This window comes from Anas platyrhynchos, chromosome 2, assembly GCF_047663525.1.
Source record: "Anas platyrhynchos isolate ZD024472 breed Pekin duck chromosome 2, IASCAAS_PekinDuck_T2T, whole genome shotgun sequence".
Taxonomy (NCBI): Eukaryota; Metazoa; Chordata; class Aves; order Anseriformes; family Anatidae; genus Anas; species Anas platyrhynchos.
Genome location: NC_092588.1, coordinates 8299653 through 8321952, shown reverse-complemented (window position 1 = coordinate 8321952; position 22300 = coordinate 8299653). Strand labels below are relative to the sequence as shown.

Here is a 22300-nt window from a genome sequence, read left to right as displayed (position 1 = left end):
GGCTGAAAGGTTGAAAAGCTTCATGTCACAAATATTTTTCCCAGAAAATGAAGCATTACAATGTACTTGCTATCAACCCCTTACTCATACAGAATCTCTGTACAGACGATTAAGGTTATTACAGTATAAACACCACACTTGAAAAGTGTCACAATTCACTGAATGTTGTGTCCTTCAAATTTGTTTTGATGACCTTCCAAATCTGTTGGTAGACAGAGCCTTAGAAAGACACCCTTTTTACAATGATTTGCTGTGCAATAAACAGTACATTTAAAAAAAAAATCTGAAAAGATGGTGAAAATGATTTACTTTCTTTCCTTTATGTGGAATTTACTATCTCTAACATCTGTGGTATGGCAAGGCTATCAGAGATGCAACTGAAGAGGTTTTACTTTTCATTTTAAAGGCTAGGGAACTATGAACAGGCTGGAAGATATATGCTGAAAAGTTTAGCAACCTGATCAGAAACTCCCTAAAGCAAATGAAAAACACTGAATTCAGTTTGTTTTCTGTTCCCTTCCTGAGAAGACAGAGGTATTTTCAGGACACTATTGCAAGAACCCTACTGCAGAAGTTTACTTTTTTGATTAATAGTATTCTTAGAATGTCAGTTACTTAAAGAATGTGCTAAGTCATTTATCTAGTTGCAAATAATTTTATTTTGAGAATAATTATTTATCAGGAACACAAAGGTTAAACAGCACAATATAGTCATTACGTTTGTCTCATCACTGATATAAACTGAAAAGAAGTTGCATGAATTCTGTTATTCCTATCATCTTATAAAAAGGAATTTATATTAAGTTGATGATATAAAATTAATAATGTCAAATATTGTTGATAACTTCAGCCATAATGTTCTCAAGGAAAAATAACTATTGGCATTCCACTTACTGCTAACCTTTATTCATTATACTTAGCTTCCTAGAATACATCCTGTTAATATCAATACAATATGTATGGATAGAGGACATCTGAAAATGATATGTATCCCTCAAAATATAGCTTGTGCACTCCAATTTAGTTCTGAAGGAAGGGAAGAGATTGCATGACTGTAACACAGAACAATTCTTTTGCACCTGCCAAGTGGAATTGCTGCAAAGTAGCACAGATCCATCTTTGCTCAACAAATCCACAAAACTTGACATATCTCAGAATCATAAAACAGTTGAAGTTGGAATGGACCTCTGCAGGATATTTAGTCCAAACCCCTGCTCAGGCACTGCCTCCTGGAGCCAGTTGCCCAGGACCACATCCAGGTGGCTTTTGAAGATCGTCAAGGGTGAAGAATCCATGACCTCTTTGAGCAACCTGTGCCAGTGTTTGATCACTCTCACCATTAAAATATGTTTCCTTATGTTAGACAGAGCATTCTGGTGTTTCTCTTTGTACTTATTGCCTCTTGCCCTGTCATTACGCACCTATGGAAAGAGCTTGGCTCCATCATTACTCCCCCTTCACCACCACAACCCCACCCCAGTCAATTAAGACCCTTTTGAGCTTTCTCTTCTCTAGGTTGAACAACATGACCTTGGTTATTCTGTAGAGACCTCCTCAGGTCTCACAAGTATCTCTGAACCATGACATTCTGAGATGAGGTAGGCTCAAGACCCTCAGTCTAGGTAAAATATATAGGTGTAGGTAAAATATCAAGATAGGTGAAACATGGGTAAAAAATGAATTTAATCATGGAATAAAGGCAATTCTTAATCACAATAGAAAGAGGAAATATTCATGTTGCTCATGTAGGTACTGCTTTCTTGGAAGCCAGCAGATTTGAATGTACACAGAGGCTCCTTGAAATATTTATGTTTTCTAGGGCGCTGCTCATCCACAAAAATGCTATTAAAGTCTAATAGAAACTCTGTTCAAAAGCATTTGAAAATAACATTATCCAAAATGGCAAATGTCAAGGCCTCAGTTTCAAATAAATAAGTGTAGGAAAGTGTAAATTCTCGTATCAGTAAATTTTGAATATTAATTAAATATGGATCTTAATCAAATGAGTACAGTTTTCAGCATTCCTCAAACTCGTGGTGAAACTGTATGCTTGATGCTAAAATGACAGCTTGTGATTTAATCAGAGGTTGTCCCTGCAGGGACCAACTGAGTCCTGCCACTAAACCACCACATCCCTTAGTGCCACAAAGGACAGCATGACTCCATGCAGGCAATCAGAGCACAAGTGAGACAGAACACAGAGTTAGGAATATTAGGGGAATATGACTTCTGCCCAGGCTTCTTTAAGTACTGAGGCCTGCTGTGTAGCATTTCTCAGTTGAAGCACCATGTTGCCACAACTCTCTTACTCTGTGACTACACATACTTGGTAGAGTTGATCAGTTGATAGGGAAAGCATGAAGGGAAAGTGATTTAAGCAACTCTTGTTCTGATCACCTGAGATGTGAGAGTGGTAGTACATAATGCCTATCCTTGAACCATAATATAATTTTCATACAGGTGTGTGCCACACCAATTTTGAAAAACTGATTTGTTTCTGTTATAGGTAGAAAAACTGTTTATTTTCAGTTCTTTTAAAAATACATCTTATATTGTTGCACAATATGGCAGGTTTTGCAGAGGATATTTTCATGTATAAAAAGCTGTTTCTATTGAAAATATAGGAAATAGAAACAGTTCCATTAATATTGTTTTCCATAGTGTTCCTTTAAAGGAATCCTAAATCCAATGGTTTGGCTCTATGATTAAATTGTCATTCTGGAATGTTCCTTCTTTCTTTGAGAAATACATCCTAATGGGAAAGGCTAGCCTGAATAACTAGCTAGTCAAGTGTTACCTGTAACTCAGAAATATTCTCACAGTACTTACAATATTTTAAATACCTTTCTATAATGCCTCCTCAGATTATGTAACATACCTTTGGCATGCTGACAACTAAATGACCGGTTGTTTGTGATCTTTTAGCAGAGCTGCTATCTGGTTTCACTTCCTCAGGGAGCACAAGCTGGAATGGCTATGACAAAATAAGGAGTTGAAGTATATCATGATAAAATATCTATCTATTTATTTATTTATTTATTTGACCTAGACAGAACACATGCAGAAATATAACTATCACTTCCTTTGATCTATAGAACAGTATGAGTCTAAATCCTATCACTATAAATACAGTATTACTAATCCTAATAAATGATTAACATGCTAAACAGCTTTTACTTAGAAGTATGGTTATATGTATATTCCTGAATTGCTGTCATTTCTGAAGTGACATTTCTAAAGAAGGTTATAAAATGATGCTTGACTTATATTAGCAATTAAATGAGAAAGATTATCTAGTCTATTTTAAACATAATTTTCAAGTTTTATTTATGCAGTTGTTACAGTCATAAATGCAGATTTTGGTTTACCATTTAAGTACTAAGAATTTTTCAAAAATTTGATGATAAAATTATAACCACTGAGAAAGAAGTAAACTTGAATTTTAAACACCCTTTCAAAAGACTATACATCCACTTGTTTCTGTCTACTATGAATTCCAGATTGTGAAATTACTAAGTTCTAGCCTAGGGTAACTAACAAGTTCCTTTCCTCAGTGATTTATTGTACATTGTTTTGAGGGAATAAGAAGAAATAAGGAGTGAAACAGAGAATGGAATTTCATTTCAGGCTTTACACCTCTTCTGGTTAGGACTTCAACAGCATATATGTGGTTCAGAATAATGCAAGTATGAAATAATGGTTTTTCTGCATGGGTGCATGGAATTTCATAATCTGTGAAAGCTCCAGTGTTCACTGAATAACCATCGTAAACTTTTAGTCTTGATTTGAAATTAATGTAGTAGGAAAACACTAACCTTTCCCTTCACCAGTACTCGTATGTAAGTCGTCTGAACATCAACATCAAGCAGAGATGTGTCCAGATGTCTTTGAAACAAAATATGAACAAATGAATCAATCTATTATACAGTCCAGTATATAAACATTTAAGACTACTCAATTATTTTATTACGACTTCACAGTTTGTAAAATACAGCTTCAATTTCAGGTATTAGGTTAAATGAAATATTATTAGCATTCCAACTTTAACTAATTCCTATCAGAGCTGAAAAAGCTTGTGGATTTCTAACCCCTTTTCGAACCATAAGCAAGGGCACTGTTGTGCTTAGTAGTTACAAATTAAGTTATAATTTAACTTATAAGAGTTATAAAATCTTCTTGTCATTTTTTGGCATGTTTCATCCACATTTCTTCCAGGTAATGCTCTGTTGTAGTTTAGGAAATAGGACAGACCATAGACTCCTTCCATTAAGCACTATGGACAAGGTTGCCCTACTCTGTTTCAAGAAGAATTTAACTATACAAGGATATGAATTGTACTGGAGCACTTCTAGGGACAGAGAATAGACATAAAACCCCACTCCCTACAATCCTAACCAACTAATGAAGAATGGAAAATATTTTATGTAAATATAAGGGGACAGCACTGGAAGAAACCTGCCTGTGGACTGCAGAAATCATCAATTCAAAAAAGGACTACTGAGACACGCTGCTTGTTTAGGAGTAACAGAACAACCCAAAGTATCTTTATTTTATACATTTCCGTTTCTTTGGCAGAGGCTTCAAGATTTATTATATCAATCCCTACATTATTTTTCTTCCACTTGAAAACTCCCCATTTACAAGGAGGAAAACAATTGAAATTCTGCATATTAGAACTTCTGAATGGCAAAAATGAAGTGGAAAAATAAATAATATTTCTGACCTGTAAACAGAAAGATCCAAAATGAACTGGTTGTTTTCTTCATCGTCTTTCAAGGAGAAATGAAGCCTAATAATAAGGACAAGAAACATCTCCAGGATCAACATAATTGGGGTGAAAAAAAAACAAACATTATGGCATATTTCAAATTCAACTGCTAGCAATTTTAGATTTAACACAAATACCCTTTAGACAAAATCACATGATCATTTTAGAAACAGTTGCACTTTTCCTCATGAACAGGAAAAATTACTAACGTTTGAGCTAGAGTCATTCAACATTTGTTTTCTATTCTCTCCACCCAACACTCAAGAAACAGAATTAAAAATAGTGCTGAAGGTCAGTTAAAATTAAGATCAGTCTGTCAGTGCAGAGAGAGAGACATCTGCTGGCAAAGTGTCTGATCTGTTGATGTCTTCGCAGTTAAGAAAAACAGTACATGAAAAGCACAGACGGCCTGAAAAACAGTGATTCTAACTTCATCATTTGTAAAAAAAAAAAAAAAAGAAAAAAAAATGCATGCTTGTTCACAGCAATTAAGTTCCCTGTAGCATAAATATCTACATGTGCATTTCCAAAGTAAAAAAGAAAAAAAAAAAAAAAGATAAAGATTTGCTTAATATTCTTGATTCAATGCTGTAGTGAGGTGGGGGTTGGTCTATTCTCCCATGTGCCTGGTGACAGGAAGAGGAAGAATGGGCTTAAGTTGCGCCAGGGGAGGTTTAGGTTGGATATTAGGAAGAACTTCTTTACTGAAAGGGTTGTTAGGCATTGGAATGGACTGCCCAGGGAAGTGGTTGAGTCACCATCCCTGGAGGTCTTTAAAAGACATTTAGATGTAGAGCTTAGGGATATGGTTTAGTGGAGGGCTTGTTAGTGTTAGGTCTGAGGTTGGACTCAGTGATCTTGGAGGACTCTTCCAGCCTAGATGATTCTGTGATTCTGTAATATTTATTAAAAATGAGAGTACATTAGCTGTGTGTTTGTGATCTGGTGGCTGAGTTCTAAAATTTTTGAACAAATCTTGAATAAGGAGATCTATTCTAGACTTACTAGCCCTACTCATACTCTCAAATATTCCCAAGTATTAAAGTAGAGAAAAGACAAAATAAAACCCACCTATAAATGAGATGATTTTATAAATTAGGTATAAGTTTAAAATGAGAGGGTTTGGCTTCATTTAATTTATCTGGTACAATAAAACACCTAGATGTCACCTTTCAGTGACATTAAAACACCTAGATATTTTATATAATAGAAAGAATAGAATAGAATATTTTATATAATAGAAAGAAGCTCAAATTTGTATACATTCTTTCAGCAATAAAAACATCTGTCAGATACATTTTATAACTCCTTGCTCTCTTGTTTTCTGATACCATCAACTTGGAAGAAAGCTTAGAGAACTTTAGGTTAATGGATATTTTTGAATGGTAAACTGCAAATGATACAAAACAGCTTTCTTTCCTATACACACTTCTTTATTTTACTACACCACAAAATTTGAGAATTCACTAAAACATTAACAGTAAAAAAGAGAATTGTAAAATTTTCTAGGTGAAAGCTTGAACAGAATCAAGGAGCAGAAATAGTCTTTTCTCAGCAGTATGTTGCTATTCCTCTCAATAACCAATGTTCGAAAAGAACCTTAGATAAATTTGGACATTGCATTAGATACTAGAGTTTTTCAATAAAACAGTAACTTTGGAGAGCACCACCTGTCTATTAGCAACTCTTTCAGTGAAGAGCAACTCTTTTCAGTGAAGAGCTATGATATTCTTGCTGAAGCCATAATGACAAAAACTGCTCAGTGATCTGACTTTACTTGAGCACATCCACACAGTAAATTCTAATCCAGAAAACTCAGGTGATATGAACAGGATTGCTACAAACAGTGAACTCAAGGTGACTATACTGCTTAAACAAAGATAGCTAGAGCTTTGTTCTGAATGTCTCTGCTTTTTAGAGGCATAATTACATTCTATTAATGTAAGATTTAAACTATTTAAGGCTTGTCTTCTTTGAACTAAAAAATCATTCTTTTGCTTTTCTGTCACTTTGTCAGTTCTGCCAGGTTTACATCTGTTATGAGAGGACAGAATGATTTTGACTAGAAATACTACTTGGACATATTTTCCCACATTTAAAGTAGATACTTGTACACATTTATCTTCAGCAGTCAAGCTTTCACTATTTGTTTTCCACTATTAGCAAGATGCTCTAAGAAAGAGTCTTACCATGGAAGGTAATAAGAGTAAAGTATCTTATGTCATTTACAGAAAAACAAATTCTTCTATCATCAAACACCAAGATATTAAGTTATACAACTTTCAACACTTAACTTACTGAAAAGTAATTAATTATTTTTCCAGCATCAGAATATAATTTCAGGAGTCAGTTTCACCATCAGGAATATAATACTACACATGAGAACTTGTCAGTTCTCTTATTATCATCCTGTATATCCAAATAGTGGCTCAAATCAACTATAAAGAAGTTAACCACAACATTGCTTCCTTACATACTTTGGCACATTGACATTTAGAACTTTTCCTTCTGCAGTCACCAGTGTTGGAAGAAGCTTCTCTCTCTTTTTTGGCTCCCTTAACAAGACAGAAAGAAAAATGTTTTATAATTTGTCATTCTCATATTTTCTGCTGTATAGGTAAAATAAAAAAGAAAGAAGATGGCAAGAAGTTAAGTATACCTTATATTGTCTTTTGCTTTCCGTTTTTCTTCAATATACCTGTGAGTTTCTAATCTAGATTCTGGAGTATAAGGTGTAGGCTCCTCCCAAAATCTTCTGTCTTCTTCATCATCTTCAACTGTCCTCCATGTTTCTTTTTCTGTTTCTCCTTCTGACTGATGGTTTTCTTTGTTCTGTAGGGAGCCTGGGCTACACAAGATCACAAGAAATGTTATTTTAATGAAATGAATGAAGAGTAACTGTATTGAAAATGTATTCTTGCAATAATTTATTTTTTGTACTTCAATACCAATAGTTGCGTAATTCCTACAGAGAATAATAATTTACAGATTTGAATAATTTAGTCTGTTCTGCAACTTTCATCAATCATTAAAACATTTTTCAACAGAATACTTTTCATTTATTTAACTAAGAAGTTATACTATGGTTTTGCTTAGATGTCTGAAAACCCTGACAGATTTAATTTCAGGAGCAGAATTTTCAAATGCCCTTACAACCTTCAGGTGAAAGAAAACCTTCAGTCCCTCTTAAGTTTAAGTATTCCCAAAGTCAGAGAGCAGCAGGTTAGAAATTTTAAGATAGCAACTTTTTACTTACACATATCCTCAAGTGCCATTTTAGAACCCAAATAAATTTTCCCCTAGACCTAAACTTCTGTAATGTTCAGAAAGTCTCTAGCTATATAAAATGAAAACTAGATTTGTTATACAGCTGTGATCTGTGTGGAAAAAAGTTCCATAACCATGTTCTCCATGGAACTTGGACTCTATTGATCTAAAAAATTGTTAAATGACATGTACAGTATAAGATGACATAAGGGAAAAATCCTTCTGCTAACTAAATAATCTTAGTAGTATTAGGTAGAAGAAGTGTTGGAGTTAACATTCCTTAGCCATTTACATCTCAAAAGATCTGCAAATACTATGCCTTTCTTAATATATATTGCGTCTGAAGCAAAAGAAATGATATATGAACATCTGCTGTCTCTGAAACCACTGTACTGCCTTAAATAACAATTTCCAGCTGTCCTGAAAGAAGCTATCAATCACACCACTTTGGAACCTAGAAAATTTAGTTTGGAGTTCTTGGACAGAACTTCTGTTGTACTGACTACAGGTTAGTAGTTAATAACGTTTATAATTAAGTATGTTTTTCATTAGAGACCATAGCTGAAATGCTAGAATCCTGCTAGAATCAGCAATGAAGACAAACAGAAGACTTTAAGTGGAATTATATTAACAACATTGAACAAGGAAAAACAAAATTCTTAGTGAAGAAAGAGACGAGTGATACTTACTTACAAACTGCTGCTGCCTACTCTTACCTATCAAATCCAAGCTTAGCTTCCACTTGTTTCTCTTTCCTATCCTTTCTTTCATGCATCCTTCTTTGAGCCTCTTCTTTTTCTTTGGCTCTTTTGAGAAGGTAAGATTGTTCCTGTTCTTTAATTTTCTGTTTCACTTCTGGATAGTTTTGAAGAGCTTGAATCCTCTCTGAACGTTCTATTTCTTTACTATCCAAATACTTCCCAAAAGGAAAAAAGAAAAAAAAAAAATTAAATATATGAGAAATGTAAAACATATTCAAATCAATACATCAATTAAAGCATAACATAAGTTGTACTGCATTAAAATAATTAACAGTAAGTTGCTATTCAGATCTGAAAATGTTTGTGTGTCTGAGAGCTGCCTTTTGCATTTTCCTGGGATTTTAGTTAGTCATATTGCTATGTAGTAGAAAGAGTCCCTTCAGCCATTTCTGATATTTGTCTGCCTTTTATTAAGCTCATAAAACTATTACAAAAATATTTCTTTAGATATGTTCATTTAACTCAAAAATGAGTTGAATCTACTCTTAAGAAGTTAAGCAAGTGTCTGTGCTTCTCCAAGAGAAATTGGAAGAGCATATTTCAGGATTCTGACTGCCTCTTTCAATGACAGAAAATCGTTAGATCAGTCACTGTACAAAACCTCCATCTCAGAGTATCTATCTACAATATAGAGCATTTTCACATCAATTTCTACTGTTTTCCTGCCTTGTGTTGTTGGTATGGTACATATTGTTGGTACATTACCAATGACCTGGTAACTTTCTAAAATCATAGTAATAATTTAAAAATACACTGTGTGTATATATATACACACACATATATAAAGCTAAAAGCCAGAACTGCACCATGTATTTATCTTTTCAGAACTTTGTTTAAGGATCTCCAATGAAAATGACAGAAAAGTTAACAAATGCATGTGGCTTACTATAATTATTTATTATCACGTTACTTAATACAGTCACCTATTCAGAACAGAATTTAATTTTCTGTGGACAGTAAGAAAAATATTCCTAATTTTCCTACCACAAGCACTTAATTGTTTTGAATTACTATGTTCAGTCAACAAAGCTGGTTATTGATTTGGACATTAATTTAACATTAAAAATCTTACTTTCAATTGATGAAGTGTTGCCACTACAAATTGTCTATAACCTTGAAATTCAGTACATGGGTTACCCACTAGAAACAGTTCCTTCAGATGTATATTATATTTTAGGGTTTCAATACTGGAAAGTTCACCAATGAAATTTGCTGTCAGGTCAAGTTTCTTCAGATCTTCACAGCCTGTTTGACATAAATAAATAAATAAATAAATAAATAAATAAATAAATAAATAAAACAAAAGAAAACAAACAAACAAACAAACATCATTCAATGTGGGTACTCCATGTGGCTAAAGAGTGTCTAATTGCTTCAGGAGAGCAGAATCCTGATGGATTTCATTTCTTTGTAACTTAAATCTTCACTAACATTGATTTTATTACTGGTTAAATTGTTAATATTGGTGAGAAAATTGTATGTTAACCAGAAGAATTCATTATAAACAGAAACACTAAATTTGCTAAGAAAATGCTCTGGGAAATTTGGATCCAGAATTCATTAGCCACTCTTTTTATCATAATATGTCCATGAGTCATAACCTTGATTCCAAGAGTAAAAAAGTTCAGATAAGAGCAAGCTCAACTTCTGTGCTCATCATTTTAATCACTTCTTTTCCTTTGCAGGTCTATTTGGCAAGTATTTTATTCATAATGGAACTGAAAGAGCATAAACAACACAAAATGATTTATTAGGGGATTTAAATAACCTCAATTTTTGCACGGCTAATTCCCAAAGGTTCTGACTTCTAAGTAAATGACAAATCACAGTAATAAATAATGCAGCCTGATAGAGAAACTTAAAATTTACTGGCATGAAAACAGATGTAAGTTTCTTAGCAAATTGCCAAATAGGTAATGTACTACATATTTCTTCAACTTTTACAAATTTCTGTTTAGCCTATTTGTTTATTTTTCTGTTTGATTTAAACCATCCTCCTAAAACATCTTGCACACTGTTTAAACAAAACAAATCAGCTTTTTTTTATTGTTCTGTTGCCAAGGTGGACATTTTATATATTCAGCAACTTGCCTACGCGAGAAAAATAATGAAATAAGTCAAAAGTCAGATTTTATTCAGAAAATATGGAATGTGTTTATGCATGGCTTTAAGTCTTAGGATTTGATCTTTGCACATGCAATTATCATGTCAAGATAAATGGTTAAACATAGATAAGATAGACAAGACTTCATGTAATGACAGAAAAAAGAATCACCTGAAAAACTATAAAAATTCTCCAGACTGACAATGCAACTTGTGCACAGTGTAGAGCCTTCTTTGTGAGACTTTTGATTGCTGAAGATGACTGCTGAACCATTACAAGAGACACTCTTTACATTCCGCATAGCATCAGCATCAAAAAATATTGCATTGCTCTAGCTAACCTACCTAGCAGATCATCTTAACTTTACAGTGAGGAAATACCAATTCTCTATGGGTTTCCTGAAAATTTCGATCTCCTATTTTGCAAAATATTAAAGAATAGAGCTGTCATAGCTGACAACACTGGTAAGAGAATATGTAAAAATCAAGTTAAAATGCACTTAAGAAACTGCAGTGACAGAACTTCAGCAGTAGGAACCACTTGAAACACTGCACAGAAGTTGGCTTCTTCTTCTGACAATCAATAAAGTACAGAATCACAGAATCACAGAATTTCTAGGTTGGAAGAGACCTCAAGTCCAACCTCTGACCTAACACTAACAGTCCCCACTAAACCATATCCTTAAGCTCTACATCTAAATGTCTTTTAAAGACCTCCAGGGATGGTGACTCCACCACCTCCCTGGGCAGCCTGTTCCAGTGCCTAACAACCCTTTCGGTAAAGAAGTTCTTCCTAATATCCAACCTAAACCTCCCCTGGCGCAACTTAAGCCCATTCCCCCTCATCCTGTCACCAGGCACGTGGGAGAACAGGCCAACCCCCACCTCACTACAGCCTCCTTTAAGGTATCTGTAAAGAGCGATAAGGTCGCCCCTGAGCCTCCCCTTCTCCAGGCTGAACAAGCCCAGCTCCCTCAGCTGCTCCTCGTAGGACTTTTTTCTCCAGGCCCCTCACCAGCTTCATCACCCTTCTCTGGACCCGCTCAAGCACCTCGATGTCCTTCTTGTAGCGAGGGGCCCAAAACTGAACACAGTACTCCAGGTGCGGCCTCACCAGAGCCGAGTACAGGGGGACGATCACCTCCCTAGCCCTGCTGGCCACACTGCTTCTTATGCAAGCCAGGATGCTGTTGGCCTTCTTGGCCACCTGAGCACACTGCTGGCTCATATTCAGCCGACTGTCCACCATCACTCCCAGGTCCTTCTCTGCCTGGCAGCTCTCCAACCACTCATCTCCCAGCCTGTAGCTCTGCTTGGAGTTATTGCGCCCCAGGTGCAGGACCCGGCACTTGGCCTTGTTGAACTTCATACAGTTGACCTCAGCCCATCGGTGCAGCCTATCCAGATCCTTCTGCAGAGCCTTCCTACCCTCGAGCAGATCGACATTTATTGGTGGGCATAATCAATAGCTTCCACCCTTATACTTAATCTATATTCATTTAAAACTCAAGTGTTGCAATAAGAAAAGGCAAAATCGTTCATTTAAAAACCTTACCTTCCAGATTTTCAATTTTTTCAATGTTGTTCAAAGCTAAGTTTAAATATTCCAGCTTCTTTAACTTACCCACGTTCTCTGTAACAAAACACAGATCCATTATTTCAGTTTCCCTCATGGGAAGGGCATTATTATTTTACTTGCTCACTTGACTATGAACAAACAATAAAGCAGAAAAATTGGAAGGACAAACCTGAATATGTAATAGACTATCAGACATTAATATTTTAATACTAATAAAAAGATTAAAACAGAAATTCTCTGCAAAGCATAAATTGAAATGAAAATAGTATATAGTAAAATAGGGAAGGCTATAAACACATTTTATCAAAAGTTCCATAACAAAAATATAAAATGCAAGAGGACTGGCCAAAAAGCATGGTGAAATATTCCTTTCATCATGAAAGTCATGAATGCTCAGACCATACTTTGTCAAGCTTTATAAAATTTGAGTTTTACACTCACTTATATAGAAAAGCTCGTTGGTGGGTTTTGGGTATATATTTTTAGTATACTTTTAGTATATATTCAATTTTTAAAGATATTCTATCTACAGGGTTAATACAAGAAACTTAAATAATCAATAAATCCATACTGTATTACATTTGGCAGAATTTATGCTGTTTTGAAATAAAGCCTAGAACTATTCTTTTATGTAACACAGACTTGCTTACACAATGTAAGCAATGTACACAATGTATGCGTTGTCTATAAAATGGTATGGGTGTATTCTGGCACAGATGTGGTCTAGGAAACTTCCTTTTCTTCTGGAATTTTTGTGGTAACTGACTTTTTCTGAAAATTGTTTTAAAAAACAACAACAACAAAAACAAACCAACCTTAAGATTTATTTAAATTTCTAATATTAGGAAGTAAAGGAGAAATTAAGAAATTAGATGTGAAAATGTCATTTTCAACCAGAATTTTCAAATATACATGATCAGTTGAGAAAGCAGGAGGGGGATGGCCCACAGTTATGGGTTAGTTATTACCTTTTGTGTTTTTTCTTTTTTACTAGTGTCATAGTGAATATATGAACACACAATTGTAACAAAAGTAATGGTGCAATAATAAGCAACTTCAAACTAATCTGTTTTTGTGCTGTAAAAGTGAAAAACAACCTTGAGGCGTGCACTAGCATTCTGGGATACAAAATTTATCTAGCAGTTTCATTCCTCAGGGCTCATGTTTCTGCACTAGAAAGTTTGGTAGTGCTGTGTTTGTGCCAGTCACACAGTCCTTCACTGCAGCTCTTCCTCCCATAATACATTGTTCAAGCTTTGTGGTGTTATATGTCCGTGTACTGAGTGGAAGTGCCATAGTAGGTAACATTAGTTCGCATACTACAGAGGCACAGTAGAGGTAAGTAAATAATGAAAAAGTCACACGATTGTATAGATGGCTAGTGGCTTGGGAGCTGGAAGGTAAAGCCATTTGCAGAGGAACAAAACATCTGCAACACTGAAGGGTCAAGATCCTAAATGTTTGCCTACTTCTTCAGAGAGGCCTAGCTCGCCCAGATAAATGGTGCTGGCAAACCATGAGGACACAGGGATCTCTGAGATGATCACGCTTTGTGTCAAAAGTATTCACAGCTCTGTTACTGTTGCTGTATGGGAGAATTTCTTTCCTGGTTTCTGAAATATTAGTTAGGCAAGAATCAATTTACACTAATTTTAGGCTTTCTTTTATATAATTTTGTACTAGTTTTGGGCTTTCTTTACAGGAAAGCATTATGTAAAATCTAAACATCACCTGATGTTAACTAATGCACTTTTTTTTCAGAGTGTAAATCGTGGAAGGAGTGCAATACTGCTTGATGTTTATTCTAAGAGGAGAACAGAATTAGAAATTTGCTTTAATCATAGAAAATGTGCCAGAGAGAAGAATGGTTAAAATGGAGTAGTACACAGGGCACAAGGGGAGGAACTACATTGTTTTGCTTCAAGGTAGGAATAAATTTAGTAGATAATATTTTCAGGAATAATCTCTGATCAATTAAGACCGTTTGAAAGAAAAAAATGAGTGAGGATTCTCTTTTTTAAAATACAGTGATCCAAGTTTACCCTTAATATCACCGTGATGTAACCAGAATACCTAAAATGACTTATTTAAATCTACTAGACTGTTCTAGGCCAAGAACACTACTAGACTGTATAGGCCAAACAAAAGATAGCAGGCAGCTCTCAGCCAAGGATAGGAGCATTCTATAATCTAGGATCTAAAATGTTTTATTTTCACCATGATCTATTGAAATGTGCATGTCCACAGTGACTGGGTTTGTTCTGTCAGAACGGCTAGCATTTCTTCCTTTGAATACACAAAGGAGATGAAGAGGGAATAGGGCAGTAAACAAACTTCAGCTGTCCCAAAAGTGACTGGAAAATGCAAATGTCATTTGAGATGTGACTGAGACACAAATATGATACAAGATACACAGTGTAACTCATGATACAGTTCACCAAATTTTCCCCATTCACCACATTTTTTGAAGATTTGACTGGGAAACCTATCTGATGAAGTCAAAAAGTTTACCACACAGTCTAATTTACAAGCTGCACTGATTAACTGTTGTACATACTTTCCCTGCAGAGACAAACAAGAAAATTCAAGCATTCATCTAACACACACAGATCATGTCTACGGCTGAGCTACTTTTCTAGGCTCCTCTATAATCAATAAAGAGAAATAGGTTCTTCAAGGTGCAATTTGTCTTACCTTAAATTGGCTGTCTAAAACCAGTGAACTAAATCATGCTCAAATATTCTTTCTTCATAAGGGAGGCTACAGTAACTGGCTAAGATATGAATGTCTAAAAGTTAGGTGACATGAATTCTACCACTTAGCTTACTAAGACCTTGGAGAGAGAGTTTTGTAATTCACAAACAGATGATGAAATGAATTTCTCAGCAAGGACTCATGCAGTTTAGTTGTGGCTGTACATTTCTCCTAAGGTATTTCTTTAATGACAGCTGACAAAAAATGGGATGAAATCTTTTGCCTTAAGGACACGGTAACAGTGAGAAAAACAACTTATTTTGGTACCATTTTGATAGAATAGATCAGCATAAAGAAGTTTTTGTTTTTGTTAAAAAAAAAAAAAAAAGTATTCTCTCTTAGAAAATATTTATCCTCTCTAAGAAATGCAGATTTTATCGATACAAATACTCCCTGGGAAATCCCTGACAAGACCCTTCAGGGTAAGACAGAGTTGAAAGGACTTAAAGCCATTGCCTACAGATCCTAAGCACATTATTTCATCCTAAAACCTTAGATTTTTTTCTACCTTTCAAGGAACTTCAAAGAACATGCTAATATCATTCCTGAGCATTTCTGATTTTCCAGCCTTTATAAAGCCCTTAATAATATGTTTTAACCTTTGGTTAGCTCTGAAGAGGTCAGGTAGTTGGACTAGATGATCTTTGAAGGAGTCCTAACCAAACTATCCTATCCTATCCTATCCTATCCTATCCTATCCTATCCTATCCTATCCTATCCTATCCTATCCTATCCTATCCTATCCTATCCTATCCTATCCTACACAGTATCCATAGCGTCTAAGCTTTTCCAGCCCAAGGCCTGATGTCATGTCTTTCTGTGTACCTAGCAAACTTAAAGCTACACCGTAACACCACAAAACATAGATCATATGGAATTGTATCTTCTCCTGTGGTACAAGATCATTGAGATTCCTCTGTAAAAACTTGTCTTTATGCACAAAAGCAATAATTGTGTATGAATGAAAATTATTTCAATGTTAAAAAAGCTACTGTTAAAAGCTACCTTATAAAAATTGAATTGAAAAGCAAGCATGAGGATAGCTAGTCTTCTCATGTCACAGTCCATGGTATGCATTAAACTATCTCTCTGTTTGAACTGTTAAACTGTCTTATACCATGAAAATACGATATATGAGTTGTATCTTGACACAGGAGATTTAAATTAATAAAAAGGTGTTCTGCACTCATATTCTAGTGAGTGTATCTCACATCTTGTATCTCAGCACTATCTATGTTTTTCATTTAAAATTTATCTTACAAATTTCTGAGCTTTTTAGAAATCTACTTCCATAAGAGGGAAAGAAAAGCTTGTAGGATCAGATTCACAAAGAACTGTTCTGTGGTTACTTACTGCACATTCCCCAAAAGTATAATACAAAAGATTTATTTTGTTTGTTTATTTTTGTTTCTGATTACGCATGCAATTCCATGTAATAAGAAACATATCCAGAAAACACTTACCAATTTTGGGAATTAGATTATTCTGAAGATAGAGAATTTTCAAATCTCGACACCATTTGTCAAGATATTCTAGTTTTTCTATTTCTTGCTGATGTAAAGAGATTTCTTCCAGTGAAAAAATTTCACAGTTATTATGTTCTGCACGTCTTCGAACAAGATCTTCGGTGACTGAAAGAAATATTTGAAGTCATTGGAAAATATATCACAGAATCATAGAATCATTAAGGTTGGAAAAGACCTTCAAGATATTCTCCACCTGGTTTATGAACAACTTAGAGAATCATTAAAGTCTTTTGTTCCACCGTACAAAATAGATATCTAGTATGAACAGCAACAAAAAGAGAATCTGCTACAAAAGACAACAAATGCCAAGTAACATCAGCTCGCTCTGCCACTGTAAACATGATTTGTAAAACACAGTCACATCACCTGTAACATTTAGAAAAATACATACAAAAACTGCTGAGTCTTTTGTAAAAATGTAATGCAAACCTTGCAAAAATGAATCCATCATGCATTGTTTTTGGCATAGCTTAGATTGCAAAGTGATTCATGAAGACAAGCAATGGAGTGTTTTATACTCTTTTATTTCCTGGTGACACTTGTTCACATCAGAGGTACCAGGAAAAAAAAAAAAAAAAGTAAACTAGCTACACTCTCATCATATTCTTCTGCCAGCACAGTGTGCTGAGAAATATGCAGGATCAATGTTGAAAGTGGACAGATATTTTCTACTTTTTCCATGCTTGAGGCAAATCCATAACTAATGCATGCTTATAAATGTTTATGGTGGGATGAAATTAATCCTGGGTATTTATTAGGCACTAACAGTTCATCAAAAGCAAGTGAAAGAGTTTCAGTGGCTGAAACTCACCAGAATCTGGGGTTAAAGATCTTCATGTACTAATATTTAATGCCAGGCAATCTTTCAAACAGTGAAAAGGCTCTGTATAATGAAGCTAAAGAAATTCTATGAGAACCAGTACTCACTCTTGAGCTAGATGTTTTTATTTGTTTCCAGCCCACTGCACCAAAAAAACACTGGCATTCTCATCTCCTTGATAAGCAGTGAACTACAGTGAGGTACTGATTAAAAAATTGTATTTTATCAAATAAGCATAGGTGTTTTCATGGCTGCAAAAACCTAAAGAAGCCTAGCAAGCTTTTCAAAAATTCTCTGAAGAAAAATAATTAAAAAATAAATAAATAAAATAAATGCAGAGATCAATGAAAACATCCCTGGAGGTGTTCAAGACCAGGTAGGATGGGGCCCTAAGCAACCTGATCTAGTGGGTGGCAACTCTGCCTATGGCAGGGGGGGTTGGAACTAGGTGATCTTTAAGGTTCCTTCCAACCCAAGCCATTCTATGATGCTATGAAAAGAAGTTGGTCCTGACAAGCAATAATGAAAGATATATTTAATTGCTCCTTTATCTCAGGGAGATTTTCTCAAATCATCTGTTTTTTGTTACTGGTCCTGGAATTGCTGCATGTATTCTTGTGGTCTGGGCTGGTAAAAGCTGGGTAATCCACACACCAATACAGTCCATACATGTGCATGTCAGTGTAGTTTGTCAATCCACAGCCTCTGGGAAAGGTGTGAAACAGGCTTTATATGTATGTTATATTATTTTCAGATGAACAGGAATAAATTTCCCATCTGTTCACCCAAGTTTTGTCTGATTAACAGAATTGTGTAATAGTGGTACTGATACTGATGGAGTGTAGATCCTGTCTGCATACAAAGCATATTGGGAAAGGTGTCTTTTTATTTCTCAGTCATTGTGGGTTGGTTTCCTATATCTGAACAACCATCTTCTTTTCAACAGGCTACTGATTAAACCTGAATAAATTATTAGAGAAAATAGAACTATGGCAATAACCACGACTAAATAATTTAGTCTTCACAGAAAATATGAAAAAAAATAATAAATCACCATTTCTAATAAAGTACTTTGCAAATATGCTGGTATAACAGAAATAATGACTTAGTAAGTGTTTAGTAAGTATTATTAAGTAAGAAGAATTCTTAAGTAAGAATACTTACTAATGTTTTTAGTGACAGATCTTTTAGTGACCGTATTTCCAGTGCAAACTGGTATTTCTGAGCAAGAGCACAATATTCCACAATCTGCAGACTTACACTTTGGAGACAGCATTATGCTTTATGCCCTTTCTTTATACAAAAGGAATTCATATGAACTATTCTTGACAGTTTTATTACAGTCAGATTTCCATTTGCTGATGAAAAGAAACTTGAACTGATTGTTGCAATGATTATGCAAAGATGCTAATTTTCATTACCAGATGGTTTGTAAGGTAGAAACAATAATTCCCAATAGAAGCTACAGTGGGGTTTTATTGACCTGTTTTGGGGCTGCTGTAGGGAAATGAGCGAACGTTTGACATTTTGTATGCTACCTACTGCATTTAAGAGGAATGAGGGAAACAAACTTGCAAGAGAAAACAATTAATCTGATTTTTTTCCAGGCACTGACAAATCACATTGCAACAACAGTTTTTGATGAAAATTATATTAACTAGATTATCTGATGTTGCTGTGTGCTATAACAGAAGAGTGGACCAGAGACCTGAGAGATCACAGCTACTCTCACATTCCCATGAACACAGGAGGAATTAAGGGGAGGACATCAGTAGACAGGAGATAAAACAGATCTTGAAGATCTTGCAGCTGGGCTTCTGGAAATTGTTTTATTCAAGATTTAGCAGATAAAAAGGAAAGCTTTAAATAAATTGATAGAATAAGCAGTTATATTAAGAAATAATATGGGAAAACGGCATTTCAGAGAAGTGAAGTATTCAACCATTATTTTAAGACTCATTTCATACCATGCTGCTGAGGAGATAAAGCCATTCTCCTTCAGGCAGTGCCTGCTCAAAGCAGTCATCTGCCAACTTCATGCAGAGATAAGGATTTGCTTTCCAAAGCATTATTTTAGCCCAGCAAGGGACTGGCGGTCCTGTGATGGTATACAATCAAAATAGATCACAGGGAAAATCACAGAGGAACGGAATTCCTCAGTAGCTTTTTTCCTGAGTGATATGTACGAGCACACGGCCTTTTAGGTCACACTGCTTTACCTCTAAAAGATTACAGATTCGTAAGTAACGGTATGGTAGATATTAACCTTATTCAACACTTCTGTTTTGTTTTGTTTTACAACTTTGATAAAGTACTTGCTTTGGCTACCTCTACCTAAAAAAATATTAAAAAAAAAAAATCAATGCAGAATTGAAAATTCGTAATTACAGGGTAAGAACTGGGCTTACAGCTCTAACTCCTAACACAAACCATCCCGCCAAGCATCTCCCCTTGCAGCAGGACATCCCTAACATGGAGGGGTCCCTGCCTGGGCTGTGCAGCTGCCGGGCTTCTCAGAGGGACAAGGTGCTGTGCTTGGTAAAATAATATGGGTTGTTACTCCCAGGGAGCTAATTAATGCAGCTGGGTAAATAAGAGCGAGGGAAGTGGGGGGAGAGGCTGGCTGCCAGGGCATGGAGAAGGGGTAGGGAAGGGGTGGCAAGCATGGGGAGGGGAAATATGGGAGCTGGGGAGCGGGTCAAGTCGTGGAGAGGAGGGACGGGGTCCTGGGGAGGGAAGGGAAGCGAAGCAAAGCGGCTCTTGGTGACACTCACTCCGCACCATGGCTGCCCTCCGCTTCACGCCGCCGCCATTACAGGACGCTGCTGCTCTGCCATGGCAACGGGGCCTGGAGGGACATGGCAGCCAGGGTGCCCCTAAGCTCGGCTCTGGGCTGAGGGGCTCCGGGTCCCCGAGGGGTGGTCCCCGCACCCCAGGGTGCTGCCAGGTTCCTGCCCTGCTCCCCTCAGCACGGCCAGGGGCTGCCACCCACAGGGCTGGGGATTCCCCCTTCCACCAAAGACTCCGGCTGCTGCCCTGTTCCACTGGGAAGCGTGCCATAAAGGGTTTGGGGAGGTTGTTTGTGTGTTTCAAGGCTCGATCAAACCTAAAGGTCATCTACTACCAGAAAATTCACACGTATTTTATAAGAATAAAAAAAGACCATGGGAATCTATTGGAAATGTTGATTTACTAAGTCATTTACCTAGGATGTAATTCATTAAAATATAGAACACTGTGTAGCTTTCTAATGTACTTGCTGTTTAGGGGATAGGAGTAAGAAGGTATCATTGAGTTAAAACTAATAAATTCTGTGGCAATTACGAGATACAAAATAGTTTATGCACTTTATAACCCCCCTGTATTTGTCCTCTGCCTGTGGCAGTCACCAGCCCACGCTGAGGACAAAGATGCTGACAGAGCTGGTTGCACGGCACCACCTTGTGGCTCAAACCCGCACTACAAAGCCACAGAGATGAGGCTGGGGGCGAGGCCTTCTGCTATCTACTCATTTATTTTGTATTAAATTGAAGGCCCCTTCAAATGATGACTTTTATAGATGATCCTTTTACTAGGACTATTAATTTCTGACTTGAGAGTACAACTCACAATCAAGCTAATCAATGTCAAGAAGAGATAGCTCATTCTTGCTATGTTCAATATTTTAAGTACTGTGTCTTCATTGTACTGCCCAGAAATACCCATTATTTTGTTATGCTGAAATCCTGTTCTTTCATCCTTTTGCAGAGAGTCTATCTGATAGTTCTGAAGAAATGAAATTAAAATGTTCAATGGATTAAATTGCAATATACTAAAGGGAAACATTTATTTCATGATCTCTGTGCAGAAAATTAAGACGGTTTGATCAATGCCAGGTCAAGTTCTACCCTAAAAGAAAAACAGGATTTGCGAAATTTCTATCCTTTTTTAACATAGAAACAAGTTTTTTTTTTTTTGTTTTTTTTTTAAATAGTTGTTATCTCTTCACATACCAGCTGATATATTGGGAAAACAGATTGGCTTCTGCACTCTCAGTACCTGGTTAAAGCCAGATCTGAAAGGAAGCAGCAAGATACAAGCTTCATCCAGAGCCTAAAGATTCAGAATAAATACCTTCGTGCCCTGGAGGAAGACCTCAAGTAGTCTTTTACAAGCTACATGGGTGTAGGAAGGAGAAATCATATCAGGACAGTTTAGCGTCTCCTGTGCCCCTTGTTCCATATGTCTAAGTGATTAATATTGCTTTGGATTAAAAGCTTTAAAGTTCATGTATTCATTTAAGGAAAAGAATATCCAAGTTCATTCTTAGCAATGAAAATGTACTCATTTTATGCAAAATTAAATGGCTTCAACAGAGATCAAAGGATGCTCACTGCTTAATAAGCCTAGGACCAGAAAGTCTGTCTTTGCAGAGGAGAGGAGAGTGAATTACATGCAGATGTGATTAAAACTCTGCCAAATCTGTGCTGGATTGCTAGGTTAGGTTTTGGGCTGTGTGGTGGTGACACACCTGGGAGGCCCCAGCTGGTGACCAACCAGGCCAGCACCTTTATTTCCACTGCTGAAATGGTGAGGCCTGTTTTACCTGAAGCTGATGTAGACAGCAATTTTTTCACTTTGTTAGTAGTCTGATGGATCCTTTAATTCCTTTCATTTCCAATATTTTAATTGTCTATATGAACGCTAGTTAAATACCCTATATCAGAGCAGATCTATGCAGCT

The 22300-nt window shown here is 36.0% G+C and overlaps 1 protein-coding gene across 3 annotated transcripts in view; it reads right to left on the bottom strand.

Annotated features, from left to right (window-relative positions):
• The window catches only part of DNAAF11 (dynein axonemal assembly factor 11), a 30171-nt gene extending 9430 nt beyond the window's left edge, over positions 1 to 20741 (bottom strand). The window contains exons 1-10 of one of the 3 annotated variants that reach the window (XR_011807332.1): positions 20353 to 20738; positions 16696 to 16863; positions 12455 to 12532; positions 9869 to 10041; positions 8752 to 8951; positions 7428 to 7616; positions 7246 to 7323; positions 4724 to 4789; positions 3816 to 3885; positions 2879 to 2974 (exon numbers count right to left, since the gene is read on the bottom strand). Coding sequence is in view for 2 of the 3 variants with exons in the window: in XM_027452722.3 (XP_027308523.3) it covers positions 2879 to 2974; positions 3816 to 3885; positions 4724 to 4789; positions 7246 to 7323; positions 7428 to 7616; positions 8752 to 8951; positions 9869 to 10041; positions 12455 to 12532; positions 16696 to 16863; positions 20353 to 20695 (1461 nt within the window). In the remaining variant the exon portion in view is untranslated. Of the gene's footprint in view, positions 1 to 2878; positions 2975 to 3815; positions 3886 to 4723; positions 4790 to 7245; positions 7324 to 7427; positions 7617 to 8751; positions 8952 to 9868; positions 10042 to 12454; positions 12533 to 16695; positions 16864 to 20352 lie in introns of all 3 variants that reach the window. The other 2 variants (XM_027452722.3, XM_072034301.1) reach the window with 2 other exon arrangements.
• Positions 20742 to 22300: the final 1559 nt, after the last annotated feature.